We start from the raw sequence: 18,750 nt of genomic DNA, 5'->3' as shown, positions 1-18,750 counted from the left end.
AACGTTTTTAATTATGCCGTCATTAGTCGAAAGTCATTTCTCACTAACAACGTTAATGACAGGCTGAATATATGTTTTCTTTTATAGATTATGTTCTTTTTATAATTATAACTGAATTTACATTCGGAGTGCAACAGAGAGACAACCAAAAGACAAGCATTGTTATTCTAATTGGCTTATGCAGAAAGGTTCACCGTTATCACCAATGGCAAAGGCAACACTTGCGATCTGACGTTCTCCATAAAGTTGTCCCTGTGCTTAACTAATTAAGCACTACGCCATGAAGGCGTATGGGGGAGTGGATGTATAGATCCACATTTTCTTGGCCTCGGCACTAGTTGAAGATGAGTGGTCAGTTTCACGCCCGGGGAAAAGAGTCCCCGGTACCCACTGTACAGGATTGGGTGGACCTCAGAGCCGGTCTGGATGACTTGCAGAAAATAAAATTCTTGACCCTACCGGGACTCGAACTCCGACCCCTCGATCGTCCAGCCCCTAGCTAGTCGCTATACAGACTACGCTATCCCAGTGACATTCTCCATACAAAACTGAAATTTGGGGAGAACCGTTTAGGGTTATTCCACATATAAAGTAGAGAGCATAAAACACATTCAGTTACGTTCTGCATCGTATACGAGTATATGAAACATTTTCCTGAGGAAGGTCGGTATACTTATTGAAGTAAAAGGAAAAGCAGCTTCTCTTAGCAAAATTTCCTATGAGCTGTTGATTTGTTTTGCAGCCGTAGATTTACATCTACAGTACATGAACACAAATGGCTGAGACTGTTTTTATTACGAGGCCATCACGTCTTATACATTTGTGGCAAGGGCTGGAATAATGCAAAGCACAATTCTTCTGGCAAAATTAGTCCAAAACTGAAGATTTTGTAACAGTGGGGCAAACATCTGTATTAAAAGTAAAATGATTTGTGAAATGCTGTGAAGAAAAATGAGACTGGTGCAATGTTAAAGTACTTCATATTGACATGTCCGTGTTACGTGAATTTTATCTTATTGACATTGGGCTAAGTTCTATTTGTCGTGGATTATACCTCTGCGTTACGACTGCGCTGTCTTATTCCATGCAGAAAAGGGGGGAAAATTTTAACTCCTACTTAAAGATTATTATTATTATTATTATTTTCCCTGAATACTCAGAACATGGAAAAATTGCCGAAACAAATTATACATCTCAAAATTAATTCTTTCACCAGACGTTCACTGAATGAAGGGCTCTTCTGAGGCATTTTATAGAACTGTATCTGAGCGAACAATACTCCTAAAAAGCAATGTTTATTATGCCTGTATTAAATCGTCATCGTATTGTGACATGTCAAACCGTTGTTGGACAACGGGATGTGGAACGAGTTACCACGAAGATAGACTCTTGATAAACGGTCGGTTGCCAAGTTACGCAACAGTGGAAACGAGATTACGCAACAGCAAGTAAAGCGGTGTTTCTCGGTGCCGAACCGAACCGCACTGGTTGCAACGCAGCAGTAAACAGCTCTAGGCAGCGTTGCGAAGCAACACCTCTGTACACACGGCGATCACGCAACAGTGAAGCAAGCTGAGATCTCCCTCCTGTCCGATTGAGGGTTTATAAGAGAAACTGGAATAACTGGCGTCTCTTTCTCTTTCTCTCTCTCTCTCTCTCAAGTCTCAGTTGTGAGACAGTAAAATATGGTAGCAAGTCCCAAGGGACTCGGACCCGAGAAAGACTGCGCTGGCAAGGGCCAGCAGCATATACAAAAGACAGACCCGTCCTCTCGTTAGAGAAGGCGCCCCACAGAAACAAGACCGTAATAATGAATATCTGGTCATGAGCCCCAAATGGGTCTCGACACCCAGACGGACAGACTGACCGACCGTCAGTTGCAATGTAACTTTGACTTTTACTAAGGAGCCATTATTCCGCAGAACAGAAATCAGTCAGCCAGAGGAAGCAGCCGCAGGAGGAAGAACGCGTTATTAGAAGATTTATGTGTGATAATCAGTGGTAATTTGTGATAACTGAAAAGGCATTGTGTATTGGGAGTGTGCAATTCAGTGACACTTGTATAGCTCCCGTGTTGTGCTGTAAGCAAGTGAAGACTACTGATGACAGAACGAAGAGATTAGTGTGTAGGGTTTGTAAATTGTGTAAACCCGCAACAGTGCTATAAGTAATTGTATTTACGACTTTAGGTTGTTAATAAAACCAACTAACAATCCGAACGGCGTCTTCAGTAGCAGAAACAAGCTACAGTATTAATAAAACAGCTGAATCGCTACGATATTTCATAGTTAGTGACCAGATGTAACAGACAGATGCTGTTGTTACAAATTAGTAACAAATAAAAAAGCAATTCGGTGACAGTTTTGGAGTGTTAGGTAACTTGGAATAGTTGTATGTGATCTGAAAACTGTAGATAAAAACCGAATTCGGAAAGGTATATGTGGTCTTCATGTAACTATAACCACTAACCTATACTCAAAAGGACACGGCCGAATAGGTAAGGCAAAGTTGTCCCTGTGCCTAACAAATTAAGCAGTACATTATGAAGACATATGGGGGGGTGGACGTATAGATCCACATTTTCTTGACCTCGGCACTAGTTTGAGGTGATTGATCAGCTTCACGCCCCGGCCACTTTACCCCCGCTAAAGAGCCCCTGGTGCCCACTGCATAGGAGGCTGGTTGAACCCCAGAGCCGATCTGGATGACGTGAAGAAGTGAAAATTCTTGACCCTACAGGGACTCGAACACCGACCTCTCAGTCGTCCAGCCCATAGACAGTCGCTATACCGACTGCGCTATCCTGACTCCTAGTGGAAGATACTGGTATGTTCTCTTCTTTTATGTCAGAACAATCCAGAAACATCTTACTAACCTATTCAATGTTTAAGTATCTATTCTGAACCTATTATGTAACATGACCGCCACTGTGGTATAGTGGTCAGCGTTCCTGGCTACCAGATTTTTTCGGAGAAGTAGTGGGTCTGGAACGGGGTCCACTAAGCCTCGTGATGATGACTGAGGGCCTATTTCAAGGAAATAGCGGCTCCGGTCTAGGAAACCGAAATTAACGGTTTTCGTCGCGCTGACCACGCGACACCCTTTATCGGCAAAAGTTGGCACTAAACTTCGCCGACAAGCGGCGGTCGCCTGGTCGGTATAGTTCGCTTGCGGACTAAAGTCATGGAGTTTATTTTTTGTATTATTTAACACTGTCAGTTAAGAGACATCATATTTAGAAGTTTTAAATTAATACCTTCTAGTTTGTCAACAAAGAAACTTGGTATTACAATCGAAACATGTAGATAAAATAAATATAACTTTTTATTAAGTGTCCCCCCTTAAACAGCATGGGAAGTACAAGGTGGTTCAAATATGACTTGGACTGATTTCTTTTTAAACCATAATTGCCAAACACTTACTTGCACATGTCAGTCTTCAACGTACTCCCCTCTGGAGTCAACACATTTTTCCAACGTTCTGGAAGCATCCTGATGCCCTTTTCAAAAAAGGCTTGTGGTTGGCGGAGTATCCACTCCCGAACAGTCTGGATGACGGCATCATTGTCCACAAACTGCATGCCTTGCAAGTCTGATTTGAGCCTTCCGAACAGGTAGAAATCACTTGGGGCCAAATCGGGACTCTACAGCGGATGTGTCAGAAGGTTCCATTTCAGTTTCCGGAGGGTTTCCATTGCTGTTTTGGCCGTATGGGGGCGTGCATTGTCTTGAAGGAAGGCTACCCGCTTTCCACGTATCTTCCGCTTGGATCGGATCTTTTCCTTCACATCTGTTGCCAGGAGGTCTGAGTAATAAGCTGCATTGACTGTTCTGGCATCTGTCAGAAGTCTACATGGATAACTCCCTGCCAGTCCCAGAAGAACGGTGCCATCACTTTTCCTGCCAAACGGCTCCCCGCCCTTTCTTGGGTTTGGGAGAACTGGTATGCCGCCACTCGCGTGATGACTGCTGGGACTCGGGAATGAAGTAGTGCACCCACGTCTCATCGGTGGTCACTACAGACTTCAAAAATGCATCACCTTCATCTTCAAACTTCTGTAGGAGACGACTGGCAGCTCGCATGCGCACCATTTTGTTCACATCCGTCATAAATGCGTGGTACGCACCGTGCATTCACTTTGCAATAGTGCAGGTGGTATTTCAAGATGTCTTCTACACTACCAACACAGATGGACAGCATTGCTCCAAGTTCCTTGATAGTGATGCGCCTATTCTCACGAATAAGCGCGTCTGCACGATCAGTGTTTGGCTTGGTGACGGATGTTCGCGGCCGACGATCCTGCGGTTCATTCTCCACGCGCTCTCTGCCCTCTCTGAAGCACTTACACCACTCAAACACACGGGTCCGTGAAAGTCACTCTTCCCCATACTGTTGTTGGAGTCTGTGGTGAATTCCAGCGGACGGGACATTTTCTCCAAAGAGGAATTTCATCACAATGCGTTGTTCCACGCTCCGCGGTACCTTCTGTTCGCTCATCACTCTAGTAACTCCCAGACAGGACAAAACAGGTTCTAACCTGAACAACAGGAAGTGTGGAGGTTGTGGCTTCACTCTCTCAAGGTCGCACAGCTGCTGCGCAGTGCGGCTTGTTTACACACAAATCAGTCCCGGTCATACTTGAACCACCTTGTATTAAATCCCCTATGTCTATGTCTGCCCGCCTTCCAATTAAGGCCACTGAATTTATCTTTACAGTGACTGCAGGAGACAAGATGTCGCTGTTCAGCCTGTTATCGGGAACAGGTAGATTCGTTAAGGTTCGGTTTCTAGCTGACAAGGAAATTATAGACAACGTGATATTCAGACTTCATTACCGTGTCACATCAGCGGTACTTTTCGTATGCTGCATTCTCTGCACTGCACACAGTTTGATTGGTAGGTTTTAGTGGTACAGTAAATATAAACGTGCAAGGTTAAAGAGTGGTGACACATCTGGCATTCATTCAGGAGGCATCGAGTTCGAACCCGAACCAGGGGTATTAGTCCCGATCGATTTCAGTTCCTCCAATCTAACGTCAGGATATTCACTTTTACCCACATCAATAATCAGTCTGCTATACGTCATTCAATATTACACAACGTTGCAAAATAGTCAATTAGTTTTGGGTTCCATTGTGACAAATAGTAGAAAAGCCCTTCAAAACAATATATTCAGTTTGAAATGCCAAAATGCATATTTTTACTTTCAAACGTATTATTATACGTGTTATGAGGTCCTTGCAGCCGAGACCGAGAGTTTAACTTTTAGGATATAACAGTGTAATCCGGTGAGTCAACTGACGTTTCAGGTAAACATATCGCCTTATCTTCAGGGAATAGGAGTAGGCCAAACAGGAACCCAGCGTCAATTTGCCTGCTTCATGTTGGTTTCGTATTTGACTTACTGTTCCACCCTGAAGATGGAAGCAATATGTTATTCCGAAACGTCAGTTGTCTTTCAACAAATCACATGGTGCTATATATCAAAAGATGGAACTCTTCACATGATGATACTGGAAGTTATATCAGCAAACATTTAATGGAATTTCAGTGTATTTTTTTTAAGAATGGCAACTTGATCAGTCAAAGCTTTGGGTACTTATCTTCGCTTGATGGATCCCTATTGTATTTCACCTCCTAAAATGGCATGTCAAGGCAGTGGTCTCCAACCATGACTGAAATTTTTCAATCAGAACTCAATGTAGGAAATGAATATTTTCATTCTTTCTGCTCTATGGACTATCAGTTTCCAGTGTTAGGGATCATGCTTGTTTAAGAGTTGTACGCTCTGCATTCAGCAGAGGAAGCAGTTGTTCCCTCCAGTGTTTCTACTCGCCCATAATACTGTAATGCTATGTTACTGCCCAAGATTTCTTTCTTTTCTCCATTTTGTATTTTCTTTCACCTGCAGGCTGTAATGTGTAAAAAGCAGTAAAGTTGTCCCTGTGGCTATGGACCATGACACAAAGGCATACAGGTGACATGAAAGTAAAATCAACCTTGGCACAAGGTCAAGACAAATATTCAATTTCATGCTATGATCACTTTACATACGGGGAAGTGTCCCTCATATCCATTAGACAGGGCCCCATGTGGAATCTCGGCATGTTAACAATTTCAATTTTCTTTTATATTTATTGATCTTGATGGTATTTTTATGAACAGATTTTGCAAAATAAATATATAGCACTTAATGTGAAAGTATAAACTAAAAGCTGTGATATTCTATTTATTGCAGGAAAACCCATTGAATGCTTGAATGATGACTTACAAGATAAAATACATGTGATAAATACATACTGCTGGATAACATCCACATACACTCTTCCCCACCAATATGGTGAGAAAGTAGGGACTCATGTAGCTGCCCCTGGGGTAGGATCCTATGTACCAGGGCTACATGAGGTTAAACATCACAATTACTACCAGTGGGTTCCCTTTGTGCTGTTCCTACAGGTAAGAACATAAACTTGTATAGACAGTGCTTATTTTAACACATATGTGTAATGTGTAGCACTCAATACCTATATAACATCAATTCAAAGATTTTTTTTTAAAAAAGTCACAGAATTATTAACCAAATTCAATACAGAAACATCTGCTGTCCAGTAAATGAAATGTTAATAATTTCATTCATTGACTCCTAAATGCTGCTGACATCAATATGGGCTGTCTAAGAACAACAGATAATGTAATATCACCATCACAAAATTGAGGTAGAAATGGGAATATATTGGAATGCTTTTAATACATTTTAAGAACATTTCATTAGTATTTACTTGACCAAAAATTATAAAAATTTCCTGTATTTCCATGAATTGACTTGTACTGTACAATATCTTATGGCAGCAAAAATCTTTTAAATAATCAATTTTGTCCTGAAAATATATATATATATATATATTGTAATCACATTCAGCATATGTATGTATATATATATATATATGCTGAATGTGATTACAATATACGTTTTCCTCCGCTTTTATGAATCAATATTCTACTACTTCTCATTATAGGGAGCCCTGTTCCATGTACCACACTGGTTATGGAAGAACTGGGAGGGCGGAAAGATTAAGATGATCAGCAAAGGTTTGCGAGGGTTCAGAACTGATTCGAAAGAAGAGAGAGAAAATAGCTATGACAGGCTTCTTCAGTACATTTGGAGTGCACTGCACACTCATGGTTGCTATGCAATTGGATATTTCTTCTGTGAGATCCTCAATTTTGTTAATGTGGTAAGTGAATGTTAAAGAATGTTCAGATTATCCATACTGTGGGTTTCATCAATTCATATTACATGGGAAATCAGATAGTTTAAAACACAGGGAAAACAGAGATTTGACTCATATGGGTCATTGCAATCCACTGAAATCTGGGAAATGAGACTAGAGGTTTTCACAGAAGTCTGGATTCACTGTAGAATTTGTGTATCACATCATGTCATAACAGTAAAAACTGCTGAAATTTTTGAGGAACTTGTTGCTGCCTACTTCAGGGTTAGTAACATTATACAATTCTGGCACTGTGAAATATCCAGAAGCAGGGAAGTGAGATTTCCTCACTTTACAGTTCTGGTAACAAAACAGTGATCACCATCAGATCATTTCAAATTGGTGAAATTTCACTCACTGCCATCTTAAGTAGTAAGTTCACATGTTTCTTTGCATCATGGTTATGGCAAATTTTAATGGCCAACTGCTTAATCTATATCATTAATTGATATACCAAAGACTATACAATATCTAGTTTCAGTAAAGGAATATATCCTCTGAAGCAGAGCAAGCAGATATATAAACTCTGCGCTCAGCTCACTTCAGTTCAGTCATATATGAATTAACTTACTGCTTAAAAGAAAACAGCCTAAGTCTCAGTTCTATAGATGTGATTCCTGTAGAAAAAATATGTAGTATGGCTGGAAAAGGTTACCACCAGAAAAATAGAAAAAGTGGGACTTGTAGAGCTTGAGAATGAAGAAAAAAGCCAAATACATATCATTTTTAGTGCAGAGACAGTAATGTACTGGGGAGCTGACACTGTGAACATTGCTACTGTTCTGCTATACATACCCTTTCTTTGCACTGAATCACCATCCTACAGAAAGGACAGAACCACCTGTAATCTCTGCTTATGGAAAATCACTGTATCCCATATGGAAGTTCATGGGCCACTCCCGGTCTGCAGCTTAATATTAGGGCTTTTGCCTTTATCTTTAAATTTCTTGTTGTTTTGTTTGTATGCTGTCTGTAGTGTATTTAGTGTGCGTGTGTATATACAAAATTAGAATAACAACTATTTTAAAACTAGTAACTTTTATTATTATTATTCACATTCTTTAGTCACTAAACAGTCTGTGTTGAACATTACTGCATTTCTGCATGTAAGCACTAGAAAAATCACATATGATCATGTTTCTTTCAACTGTATACCGACTTGACAATATAGATATCTCAGAAAATTTACATAACTTCACATACGCTCATGCAACATTTAAAATTCTGAATGTTTATTGTTTCACTCCAACTTCTATACTGCAGAAAAGCATTCATTCCATACAGTAAATAAAAATGTTTATAGAGGCTGGTAAGAATTAGATTTGTACTGCATTATTCATATCATAGAGTTTTCCTTTCCTCACAGCACCCTCAAGATGAGGAATGACTGCCAGAACTAGCAAGTGCAATATCCGGGCAGAATTCCAACTATATAGATAAAATGGGGTGGGGGGAGGGGGGTTAGCCAACAAAGGAACACATAGTTTAACAAAGGCATATATTTCTGTGTTTACTTGTGTTTGAGTTTATGCTCTGATATATTCTTAGATCCTTGAAAGTTGCATTTACTTACTAGACAAAAGTATGTAAAAATTTCAGGTGCCAATTTAAGCTAATGTATTCTTGTCAACAGGTTGGTAATATTTTCTTTTTGGACAAGTTTTTGGGCCACAGTTTCTTGAATTATGGGACAAAAGTTCTTCAATTTTCAAGCACTGACCAGGAGAATCGTACAGATCCAATGATTGCTGTATTCCCTACACTGACCAAGTGTCTCTTCTACACATATGGACCTTCAGGTATGTATATATTTTCCATGATATTGGTTTCCATAATTTTAATTTCATTATCTTTTATCTGTACTAATTCGCTATTCAAACAAAAATCCACCTTTAGAAAAGAGCCACTGAAGTGCCAACTGAAAAGAATGATCCAGTGAGTCATTTCAATATTTGGTACCTCCTTCCTGTGAGAAGACAGATCAGAACCAGCTTACAAAATTTCTGTTTTTTTAGCACAAAATTTAAACAACAGATATATGCAGGGCAAGAAAGAAACTTGACTATTGGAAAGACCAGTTGAGAAATTTTCTCAGAAAAACATATTTCTAAATAAAAGATTAATGTTGATACATATGGGCAACCCACTTCCTTGTCTTGCATCTCCATCAGAAGTGCTTGCTTATGGCATCAATTTTCATTTGCTGAAACAGTTCCATTAGTAAAGTGGCCATATGCAGTCCAGGCATTTAGAGTTCATGTGACATCTGAGGTTCTCGTAGTGGGCAACTATGAAGGTGCCATGCAATTTAAAAAAACACCAAAATTTTGGAGGAACTTTGAATCCCAAAGATGGAGGTAGTAGGTTCCTCTGAAACATTTGTACCTGTCTACCAAAGTATATAGTGTCACATCCCAGAAGACAGTGATTTGCAATTATGATTCAATTCTTGAATGGGGCAGTGATTTTTTTATTTGTCACCAATGTGTCTTGACTGACTCAGGATCCACCCAATCTCCTGTTCGCCTTTGGCACTTCCTGCCCAACAATAAAGCCATTGGAGTGCGAAGCTGGCTATTCATTTCTATCTAATACCAAAGTTTAGAGTATGCCGAGTTCTCCTCACCCTGTTCCTCTATGTGGGGGATGTGACATGATAAAAAAAGCTTAACTACTACTTGTTCAGACTCAATTAAAGCTGTATTTTAACCTGGTTTACAGGAAGCATAAGAAAATATGATGCACTGTGTGTTCTGCCCCTCAACATCCTTAATGAGAAGATCTTCATCTTCCTATGGTTCTGGTTCATCATTCTGTCTGTGCTGTCAGGCCTTGCCCTCATCTACAGTAGTGCCATAGTATTATATCCATCCATCCGTGAGACAGTGCTGAAGAGACTCTTCAAGTTCAGGGCTCCAGGGGGTGTGGCAACAATTGTGGCAAAGACACAGGTCAGTTTATTTTATGTGTCATTCTTAAATCAGTGTACTTGTTCCTATTATGGATGTCTTCAGGATTTTGCAGTCATTTTTGCTGGTGATACGCATATGTTGACTTGAGCCTCCAAAACTTTGACAAGCAAATGTACCACTATATAGTGACATCACTAAAGAATTATTTAACACAAATCTCAAAACTGTACTGCTATCCAACTACATTAGTTATACATTTGGTTCTATAAAACTGGTACATACTTAACAACATAAAAGAGGTTTAAAATAGTTTGTTGTATCTCAGAATACCTCAAAACATTGGATGATTAACTGGATGAAATTGTTGAAACTAAACTTAAAGATCTGTATAGTCTTAATGGAGTTATGTTTCAGCCACATAAAAATAATTCAAAATGGAAGGTTAACCTCTTATAAAAGTAAATACCACCTACCAACCTATGAATTTAAATTAATGACAATTATCACGTAGGCCATATAATTCTGAATGACTTCATGATTTCTAAATAATGAACTGGCACATGAAATGAAACAGTTCTGATGTACTCTGAGGTACTATCCTAGCACCTGTTTGGGAAATTGTGGAAGATTATTAACACCTCCAGCAAGGCCAGTAAGCCTCCAGGTGAAGACCCAAACCTGAGATCTCCTGAATATGAAGCAGAAGGCCAATCACTTGACTGCAATGTTCAGTATAAAAGATAATTCAAATGAGATAAAAGTATCATATTAATTACATAATTAAATTATATTAATAGAGCTGCAGAATCTTCAAAATTTTATTATACCACATTTAAGCATCACAGAGTGAATGGTATTAATGTTGGTTTCATCTTAACAATTCTCATGCATATTGTGTATTTTCTAAGTTGGTTATTTAATGGGCACGTGGTGGCATAGTTGGTTGAGGCACTATGATACAAGCAAGAAGGTCGTGGGTTTGATTCCAGAAGTCATTGGATTTTTCAACTGACCTAATCCTTCCAGCTGTACTATGGCCCTGTGGTCGACTCGGCCTCTAACAGAAATGAGTATCAGGAATCTGCATGGGGGTAAAGGGTAGCCTGCATGTAAGGCTGACAACCTCACTGCCATCTGTGAGCTCATTGTCTAGAAAATGTGGGAGCCTCGACATCTCACAATCCTATGGGCCCCCATAGCCTGTTACAGGATAGCTTTACCGTTTTTTATTTAATGCTGCTGTCAGTATCAAGACTTTGCATTTATGACAGGATGGTTAATGAATGTGGCGCACTTGCAGGACCACAAAATAAAAAAGATGCGAATATTCAACTGTTCAAACAAACTTAAGCAGTGACAGATACAACAACAAAGCCTGTGCAGAAGTCAGGAAAAGAAAACAGCTACTATGCTATAATACTGAATGAACATGATTCCAATCAGAACAAACAGAAGTACCTTCTAAATTCATACTTCAGTAACAGGAAATCATCCATTAGCACTCAGGATCCTAGAACTTTTACTCCCTTGAAAACATGGCACCCTACTGGGCCCAACAACTGTATTTAAATCGCAGAAGTCCCTGCTGCTGCACTGTTATCTTATGTTTAGATTTTCTTTGATGTGTATATCTATAAATAAAATGCATTCTTTTGTCAAAAACTACATAAAAGAGTAAGGATCTCATTTGTTGATAAGACAAAGCAGCAGAATTTTAAGGGTAAACTTCGGAATATTTTAGAGGGATGGCGCAGGCTATTTGAATGCAGTTGTGGACCTTACCACATATGCAGTGTTACGTGCCAACAAGTTATAAGCTAGGCCATAAGTTGTAGCTCTATCAACACAGATACTGCCACAGAAATACAATATATACAGAAATTTTAATATTACAATTATTAGTGCAGCTGTTTGCAATTCCAGCAGATTCTATAACAATTTGGATTTCAGACTTCAAGCAATATTTTCTCATCTTCTATTGGAGCACTTATACTGTCACAGGAATGTAAGCTTTAAAGTGGCTTTAGAAGTATATACACATAGGATGGATAAAAAGTAGTGGCAACACCTATATAGTTCTGAGATGACTTTATTACCTGAGGTAAACACACATACATTCCTTCAATATAATCTCGCCCCATGTGTACCACCTTCTGCCAAATTTGTAGAAGGCTTCGTACACCATCAGTGCGTCCACTTCTTTTGATGTCCAGCAGTGACCGCCCTACAACACGAATAATCTCCTCTCTTGTGTTGTAATGTGTCCCTCACAGGGGTTCTTTCATTTGGCAAAGATATCATAATTGCACGGACTCATATCGGGTGAGTATGGCAGATGTTGCAGTATCTCCCATCGCTTGGGGCGAAGGAGATCCTTGACAGTGTCAGCAGTATAAGCCCTTGCATTGTCATGAAGGATGATGGGGTTCATTGTCAACTAGTGTCGTTGCTTTCTCCTGAGTGCTGGACAAAGATGATTACACAAGAAACTGCAGTAGTAGGCAGCATTTACTGTCTGTCGTTGAGGTACAGTGTGGTGCAGTATCACTTCATCAGTGTCACATGCCACAATCAACATTGCCTTCACATTACACTGTGTTGGGCGCACTTTCTTTGGATGAGGAGAGCCAGGATGCTTCCATTCATCTGATTGTCGCTTCAAGTGCGGTTTGTATGAGTGAGCCCAAGTTTCGTCCAGAGTGACGATCCTTCCAAGGAAGTCATCACCTTCCTTCTGGTACTGATCCTACAAGTCCTGTGCAATTGCAAAACGTTGCCATTATTGCACCTTGGACATTGTATGGGGCACCCAATGTGCTGAAATTTTGCGGTATCCAAGAATATTGTGCAGAATGTGGAGCACAGTTTTGTGACATATGCCTACCTCAATAGCTAACTCCCACGCAGCCCATTGACGATCGACATCCAGCAAAGAAGCAAGAAGCTGAATTGTGTGATTGTCAACACAGGGTCATCCTGGACAATGGCTGTCCTGAATGGCATCCCTCCCTTCACGGAACAATTTCACCCATTGTGCCACTGTGCGATATGGCAAAGCAGCATCACCACATGCTTTTCGCAGTCCCTGATAACAGTTTTGTGCACTACGACCTCGTGCAACTTCAATTTTTATCCAGGAGCATTCTTGTTTTGTAAACATGTTCTTAGGGTGCTTGAACAGGGCTCCTGCACTTCAAGACAAAGCACAATTCAACTCAATGAAACACAACCAGAGCCACTCACTGCACTACTTCAATTGAACTTCTGCTATCAGCTACAGATGGCGCTAGTGCCACCTGATGCACAGCTTTCATTTTACAGCAGTGTTGCCCAGTGGCGGCTCATAGCTAAAATTAGTGGAGGTGCTGCTCCAGAAGCACACAGTTCCATACAAAGATTTGGCTACTGACATTCAGCTTAAGGATTATATATTGTATTGTACAAGTATATAGAAAGAATTAAAGAAAAAAGGACTCATTATATAAATGCTATCGATAATATCATGTGGAAATTGGGGGTGCTGCAGTTCCGCAGTGCTTATACACGGGCCGCCCCTGGTGTTGCCACTAACTTTATCCAATCCTTGTAAAAATGATGGTGGAAACATGTATTTATTTAATGGGATAAAGAAATGCCAGCTTGGAGGATTAAAGACTCAGACCAGAGAAGTTAAGAGTAATGTGAAAAGTATAGGCAAATCTTTAAGAATGGTGAAGGTGATTTGTGGAAGAGCAAATTCTGGACCCTGTTAATTTCATGCATGCTGTGTGTTATAAACGCCAAAAAGGTATGTTCCAGTTCGAAGTATAAATATTTCCTAAACATCTGTAAGTTCGCTGAAGTTTTGCATATCTCACTGGCAGGACTTGGAAGATACAGTCACCTGCTCGCTGGAAACAAGTTTTTTATCTGAACTGCAAGCAGAAATTCACAGTAATTTTTGTTAACATGATCTGTTTAAGTTTTCTCATTTTTTAAAAATTGATGTTAATATTTTGCAATACCTCTCCAACTATTTTGTCTTATACCAGCTTCTGTTAATTGCTTCTGGTAATGAAACCTGATCTTCCAATTATGCATTTCATGCAAAGAATATATACAAATTAAACTGGTGACTCAAAGGTGGGTTTTCTGTACATTCCAGGTTGGTGATTTCCTTCTGCTTCATCTACTTGGCCAGAATTTGTGCTCATCTGTGTTTCAAAAATTGGTCAAGGAACTTAGTGACACATTAAATGGCAGTAATGTGCATCCAACAGTACCAAACACTTTGGAGATGACAACATTGTCTCCTCAGCAGGAAGAGTGCATGAGGGACACTACTGCATTGTCTCCTCAGCAGGAAGAGTGCATGATTAACACTACTGCATTGTCTCCTTGGCAGGAAGAGTACACGATTAACACTACTGCACTGTCTCCTCAGCAGGAAGAGTACATGATTAACACTACTGCACTGTCTCCTCGGCAGGAAAAGTACACGATTAACACTACTGCAGTGTCTCCACGGCAGGAAGAGTACATGATTAACACTACTGCACTGTCTCCTCGGCAGGAAAAGTACACGATTAACACTACTGCAGTGTCTCCACGGCAGGAAGAGTACACGATTAACCTTTAAGTGACGGCCCTTTAAATTCCGGTATTGGCAGCGGGACGAATTTGATTTAAATACCCGCAATTTTAAAGCAATAAAAACTGTAATCATTTCCTAAAATTGCTGATTTCTACAATTTTTGTGATAAACGAACCAAATTAACGCTATTTTTTTCTAGAAAGAATATAGAATCAGATATTGTAATTTACAAACTTCATAAAATGTGTAAAATTTTTTAGACTGATTCAAAGTATAAAATTCCCAAATTTGTCATCTGTTTACAAGAATTCATACAGTTCTTGGAACTAAGAATGCTGTATGTAGATGTGGCAACACAGCGGATGGTTATGTAGACATGTTTAGTCTTGCATGTCTCGAAGCTTATACACGTACCTTCTTTCGGTATGCAGAGATGTGGGCGTGTATCTCTACGTTTATAAGAACGTAGATTGTTTATACACAAGAAGTTCTCTGTTCTGACCTTGCTCGGTTAGTCTATCAGAACTCTCAAGGCTATCTATCGTCTTTATACCACAGCCAAGCAGTGTCATACAGCTTCAAAGTTTCGCAGCGATAACAGTGATATTGTCAGCTCACCATGGCGTCGTCTCATTTGGAAGATTCAGACATTTTTCAACTCATAAATGACTCCGAATCAGATTGTTTTTTTTCGACAATTCTGAGAGTGGCGTTGAGGAAAGTGATTCAGAAATGGATTTCAATGAAGACCCATCATCTTCATCGGCAACCTGGGACCACCACACCTGCGTGGCAAGAGGAGTGTGAATAATTATTCAGGTGGAGCTGTGGGGTTAAATACCAATGAAGCTCCACACGTGAATAAGGATTTCACCCCTTCTGCGTTTTCATGCTGTATTTCGCAGGGATTATCCGTCTGCTGGTGGAAGAGACGAACAGGTACTACCATCAGCACGTAGACAGACGTCACGACGGACCTTCTCCGCGGCCTGACGTGACCAAATCCGAGATGTTTCTGTTTCTAGGAATAATCATTCAAATGGGACATGACAATAGAGGCAGACTAAAGGACTACTGGNGTGTTGTCGCTTGCAGATTTCTTAAACTTTTTCTTCAACCCTGAAGATGGGGGCGATACGTTCCTCCGAAACGTCGGTTAACACCACATATACACGGTGCCAAATCCCAGAAGACTGCTTTCTTCATAGTCACCGCCGTGAAAGCCTCAAATCTTACATGACGTTTACATGCTGACAAATATGCACTCTCCTCCAGCAGAAGGCAGTTTCTGTGATGAGCACGGAAATGCCATCAAGCCAGCAATTGTTGCTAACTACAACAAGCACATGGGTTATGTCGACAAAGCGGACAGAATGGCAGACAGTTATAGCATCTGTCATCGAACCTGGAAATGGACAAATAAATTATTTTTCCATCTCCTGGATCTGACGATCTGAACAGTTATATCCTGTTGTCATCCTGTGGTGCGAAATTGTCACACAGAGAATTTCGTCTCGCCCTTGTGCGGAACATGCTGGAGCATGCTGGAAGGGGCCCCCCTCGCCCTCAACGGCCCAGGGGTCGAACCCCTGCCGTTTCATTTGGGTCATTTCGAATAGAGGAGGCCAAACAACAGCACTGGCCGACTTCCTCTACTTCGAAATTGAGGTGTCGAGTGTGCTCTTCGTGTGGGAAATGAAGAACCCTCCGGATAAAGTGCGTGAAGTGTGATGTGGGACTCTGCATTTCCGGATGTTTCCAAGATTTCCACACGAAGCCAACATTCCAGCAGACGACGCAGGTGGGAAGAGACAACTTATAAAGCTGGTAACCAAAAATCATGTAAGTAGAAAAAGAATTTATAACTTAAAATTAGATTTTAAAAAGCCGGCCGCATGCGTGGACTGCGGGACGACATATGGCGTCATTTGTCCCCTTGACTTTATTTTCATGACGCCATATGGCGTCGCTCGGCTCTTAAAGGTTAACACTACTGCATTGTCTCCTCAGCAGGAAGAGTACACGATTAACACTACTGCATAATTTCACATCTTAGAACTATGGTGAGAGGAATGGAGATAACTGGAATCATCATCAAAGAATGCATCCCCTTCATACTATATGATTTTATAAATTTATCCTGTGGGCGTGTTGGTTTGGAAATGAATCCAGGGTTACTATTATGTTGTGCGTTCAAGTTCTAAGGTCTCCGATTTTTTTCCTCACACAATAATCATACAAAAAATTTGAAACTTCTGTCACTTTTCAACATAATCTCCCTGGAGCCGTACAAATTTTTCACAACGTCGACGCCATGATTCCATGGCTGCTGCGAATGCTTCTGTAGGAGTCTGTTTTGACCACTGGAAAATTGCTGATGCAATAGCAGCATGACTGGTGAATGTGCTACAATGGAGAGTGTCTTTCATCTTTGGGAAAAGCCAAAAATCGCTAGGAGCCAGGTCAGGTGAACAGGGAGCATGAGAAGCCACTTCAAGGTTGTTTTCACAAAGAAACTCCACCGTAGTGCCCTTTGGAATGCAATGAGTAAGGATTACGCCATTGCTGTCCCATAACATGCCCACCATAAATTTTTCAGCACTGGCGCTTACCTGAAATTTTTTTGGTGGCGGTGAGTCTGTGCGCTTCCATTGAGCTGACTGGCGCTTCGTTTCAGGATTGAAAAATGGCATCCATGTCTCATCCATTGTCACAATTGATGAAAAGAAAGTCCCATTCATGCCTTCATCACGTGTCAACATCGCCTGGCAAATTACCATTCGCACAGCCTTGTGGTCATCCGCCAACACTCGTGGCACCCACCCGGAGGGCACTTTCCGCATTCACAGGTCTTCGTGCAGGATTGTGTGCACAGATCCCACAGAAATGCCAACTTTGGAGGCAATGTTTTCCACACTCAATCGGCAATCCTCCAAAACAACTTTCTCAACTCGCTCGACCATGTTGTCAGACCGGCTGGTGCGAGGCCAAGATTGTTTTGGTTCGTCGTCACACAACATTCGGCCTTCTTTGAACTGTTGCACCCACGAACGCACATTTTTCACATTCATGACACCATTACCACAGGTCTCACTCAACTGGCGATGAATTTAAATGGGTGCTGCACCACGCAAGTGGAGAAAACGAATGATTACTCGCGGTTCTTGTAACGAAAACGTCGCCATTTTAGGTATCAAAAACACTCCTCATTCTTGCCGCTACCACTAGAGTTCTGTCTGCCGTACAGTGCTGCCATCTCTGTCACGCATTCACAAAGAGTGCACACGTATTTTAAACTAAACCTCATGTGTCTATCTGCTCCCAGTCCTGAGAAAAAAAATTGGAGACCTTAGAACTTGAACGCCCCTCGTATTAAAAACTGGACCTACACCAGACACAAGCTTCAAAGTCTGTAAATTTTCATACATTGTTAAAGGTAGTAATGTTGGAAGCTTTCGGAACTCCTGTAACATCTAGGGATGTCAGAAGGATTAACTGCAGCTACTTCCCATCTTCACTTTGCTTATCTAAGCCCTAATAACATGCTGTGTTGTGGAACCTGTCTTAGACTACTACTGGCGTCTCTTGCCATTATGGAATTCTTAATTAGCTATGTGTCACTAGATAACAACAGAATGTTGTTATGTTGTTCTCTTCTCTGGAATATTGAACTTCCTGTCAATGGTCTGTCACATGCTCATATCAGGCAAACTATACTCCTTTTACTGCTGCATTCTGTTATCGGAATTGCACTGAGCTGTGGTAGTAAATAGCACCCAGGAGAGCCAATCTAACTTCTTCACGCATAAGAAGAACGATTTTTTTAACCAAATATGGCATTCAACATGCATGAAAACTTTTGTATACCAGAGTTCATTGTACTGCGTAAATCTGTTCAAAATTAATTTAAAAATAATTTACAATACCAAATTTCAAAGAATCTTCATATCCAAATGCTCCTGCAAGTACAAGGTTATGTTTAACAGAAAGCAGT

At 40.6% G+C, this 18,750-nt stretch overlaps 2 protein-coding genes across 3 annotated transcripts in view; one reads left to right on the top strand and one right to left on the bottom strand.

Annotated features, from left to right (window-relative positions):
- Positions 1 to 18,750, bottom strand: part of LOC111872119 (dedicator of cytokinesis protein 3) — a 284,561-nt gene that overhangs the window by 169,244 nt on the left and 96,567 nt on the right. The gene's annotated exons all lie outside the window — the stretch shown is intronic.
- LOC117282929 (innexin inx3-like) lies at positions 8,790 to 11,085 on the top strand. The gene is made up of 2 exons (XM_033754539.1): positions 8,790 to 9,070; positions 9,993 to 11,085. The coding sequence occupies exons 1-2, from the start codon at positions 8,887 to 8,889 to the stop codon at positions 10,328 to 10,330; spliced, it is 522 nt and encodes a 173-aa protein (XP_033610430.1). The 5' UTR covers positions 8,790 to 8,886; the 3' UTR covers positions 10,331 to 11,085.

The sequence above is a fragment of the Cryptotermes secundus genome, unplaced genomic scaffold (assembly GCF_002891405.2).
Source record: "Cryptotermes secundus unplaced genomic scaffold, Csec_1.0 scaffold461, whole genome shotgun sequence".
Taxonomy (NCBI): domain Eukaryota; kingdom Metazoa; phylum Arthropoda; class Insecta; order Blattodea; family Kalotermitidae; genus Cryptotermes; species Cryptotermes secundus.
The sequence above is the reverse complement of the archived record's forward strand: the minus strand, read 5'-3'. Positions and strand labels throughout refer to the sequence as shown.

What these genes read in the sequence shown, in the direction of transcription:
- LOC117282929 (XM_033754539.1), top strand. Translation starts at nt 8,887, where the DNA reads ATGTATTCTTGTCAACAGGTTGGTAATATTTTCTTTTTGGACAAGTTT. An exon ending in CTACACATATGGACCTTCAG is followed by an intron (nt 9,071 to 9,992) that starts GTATGTATATAT and finishes CCTGGTTTACAG; the next exon opens with GAAGCATAAGAAAATATGAT.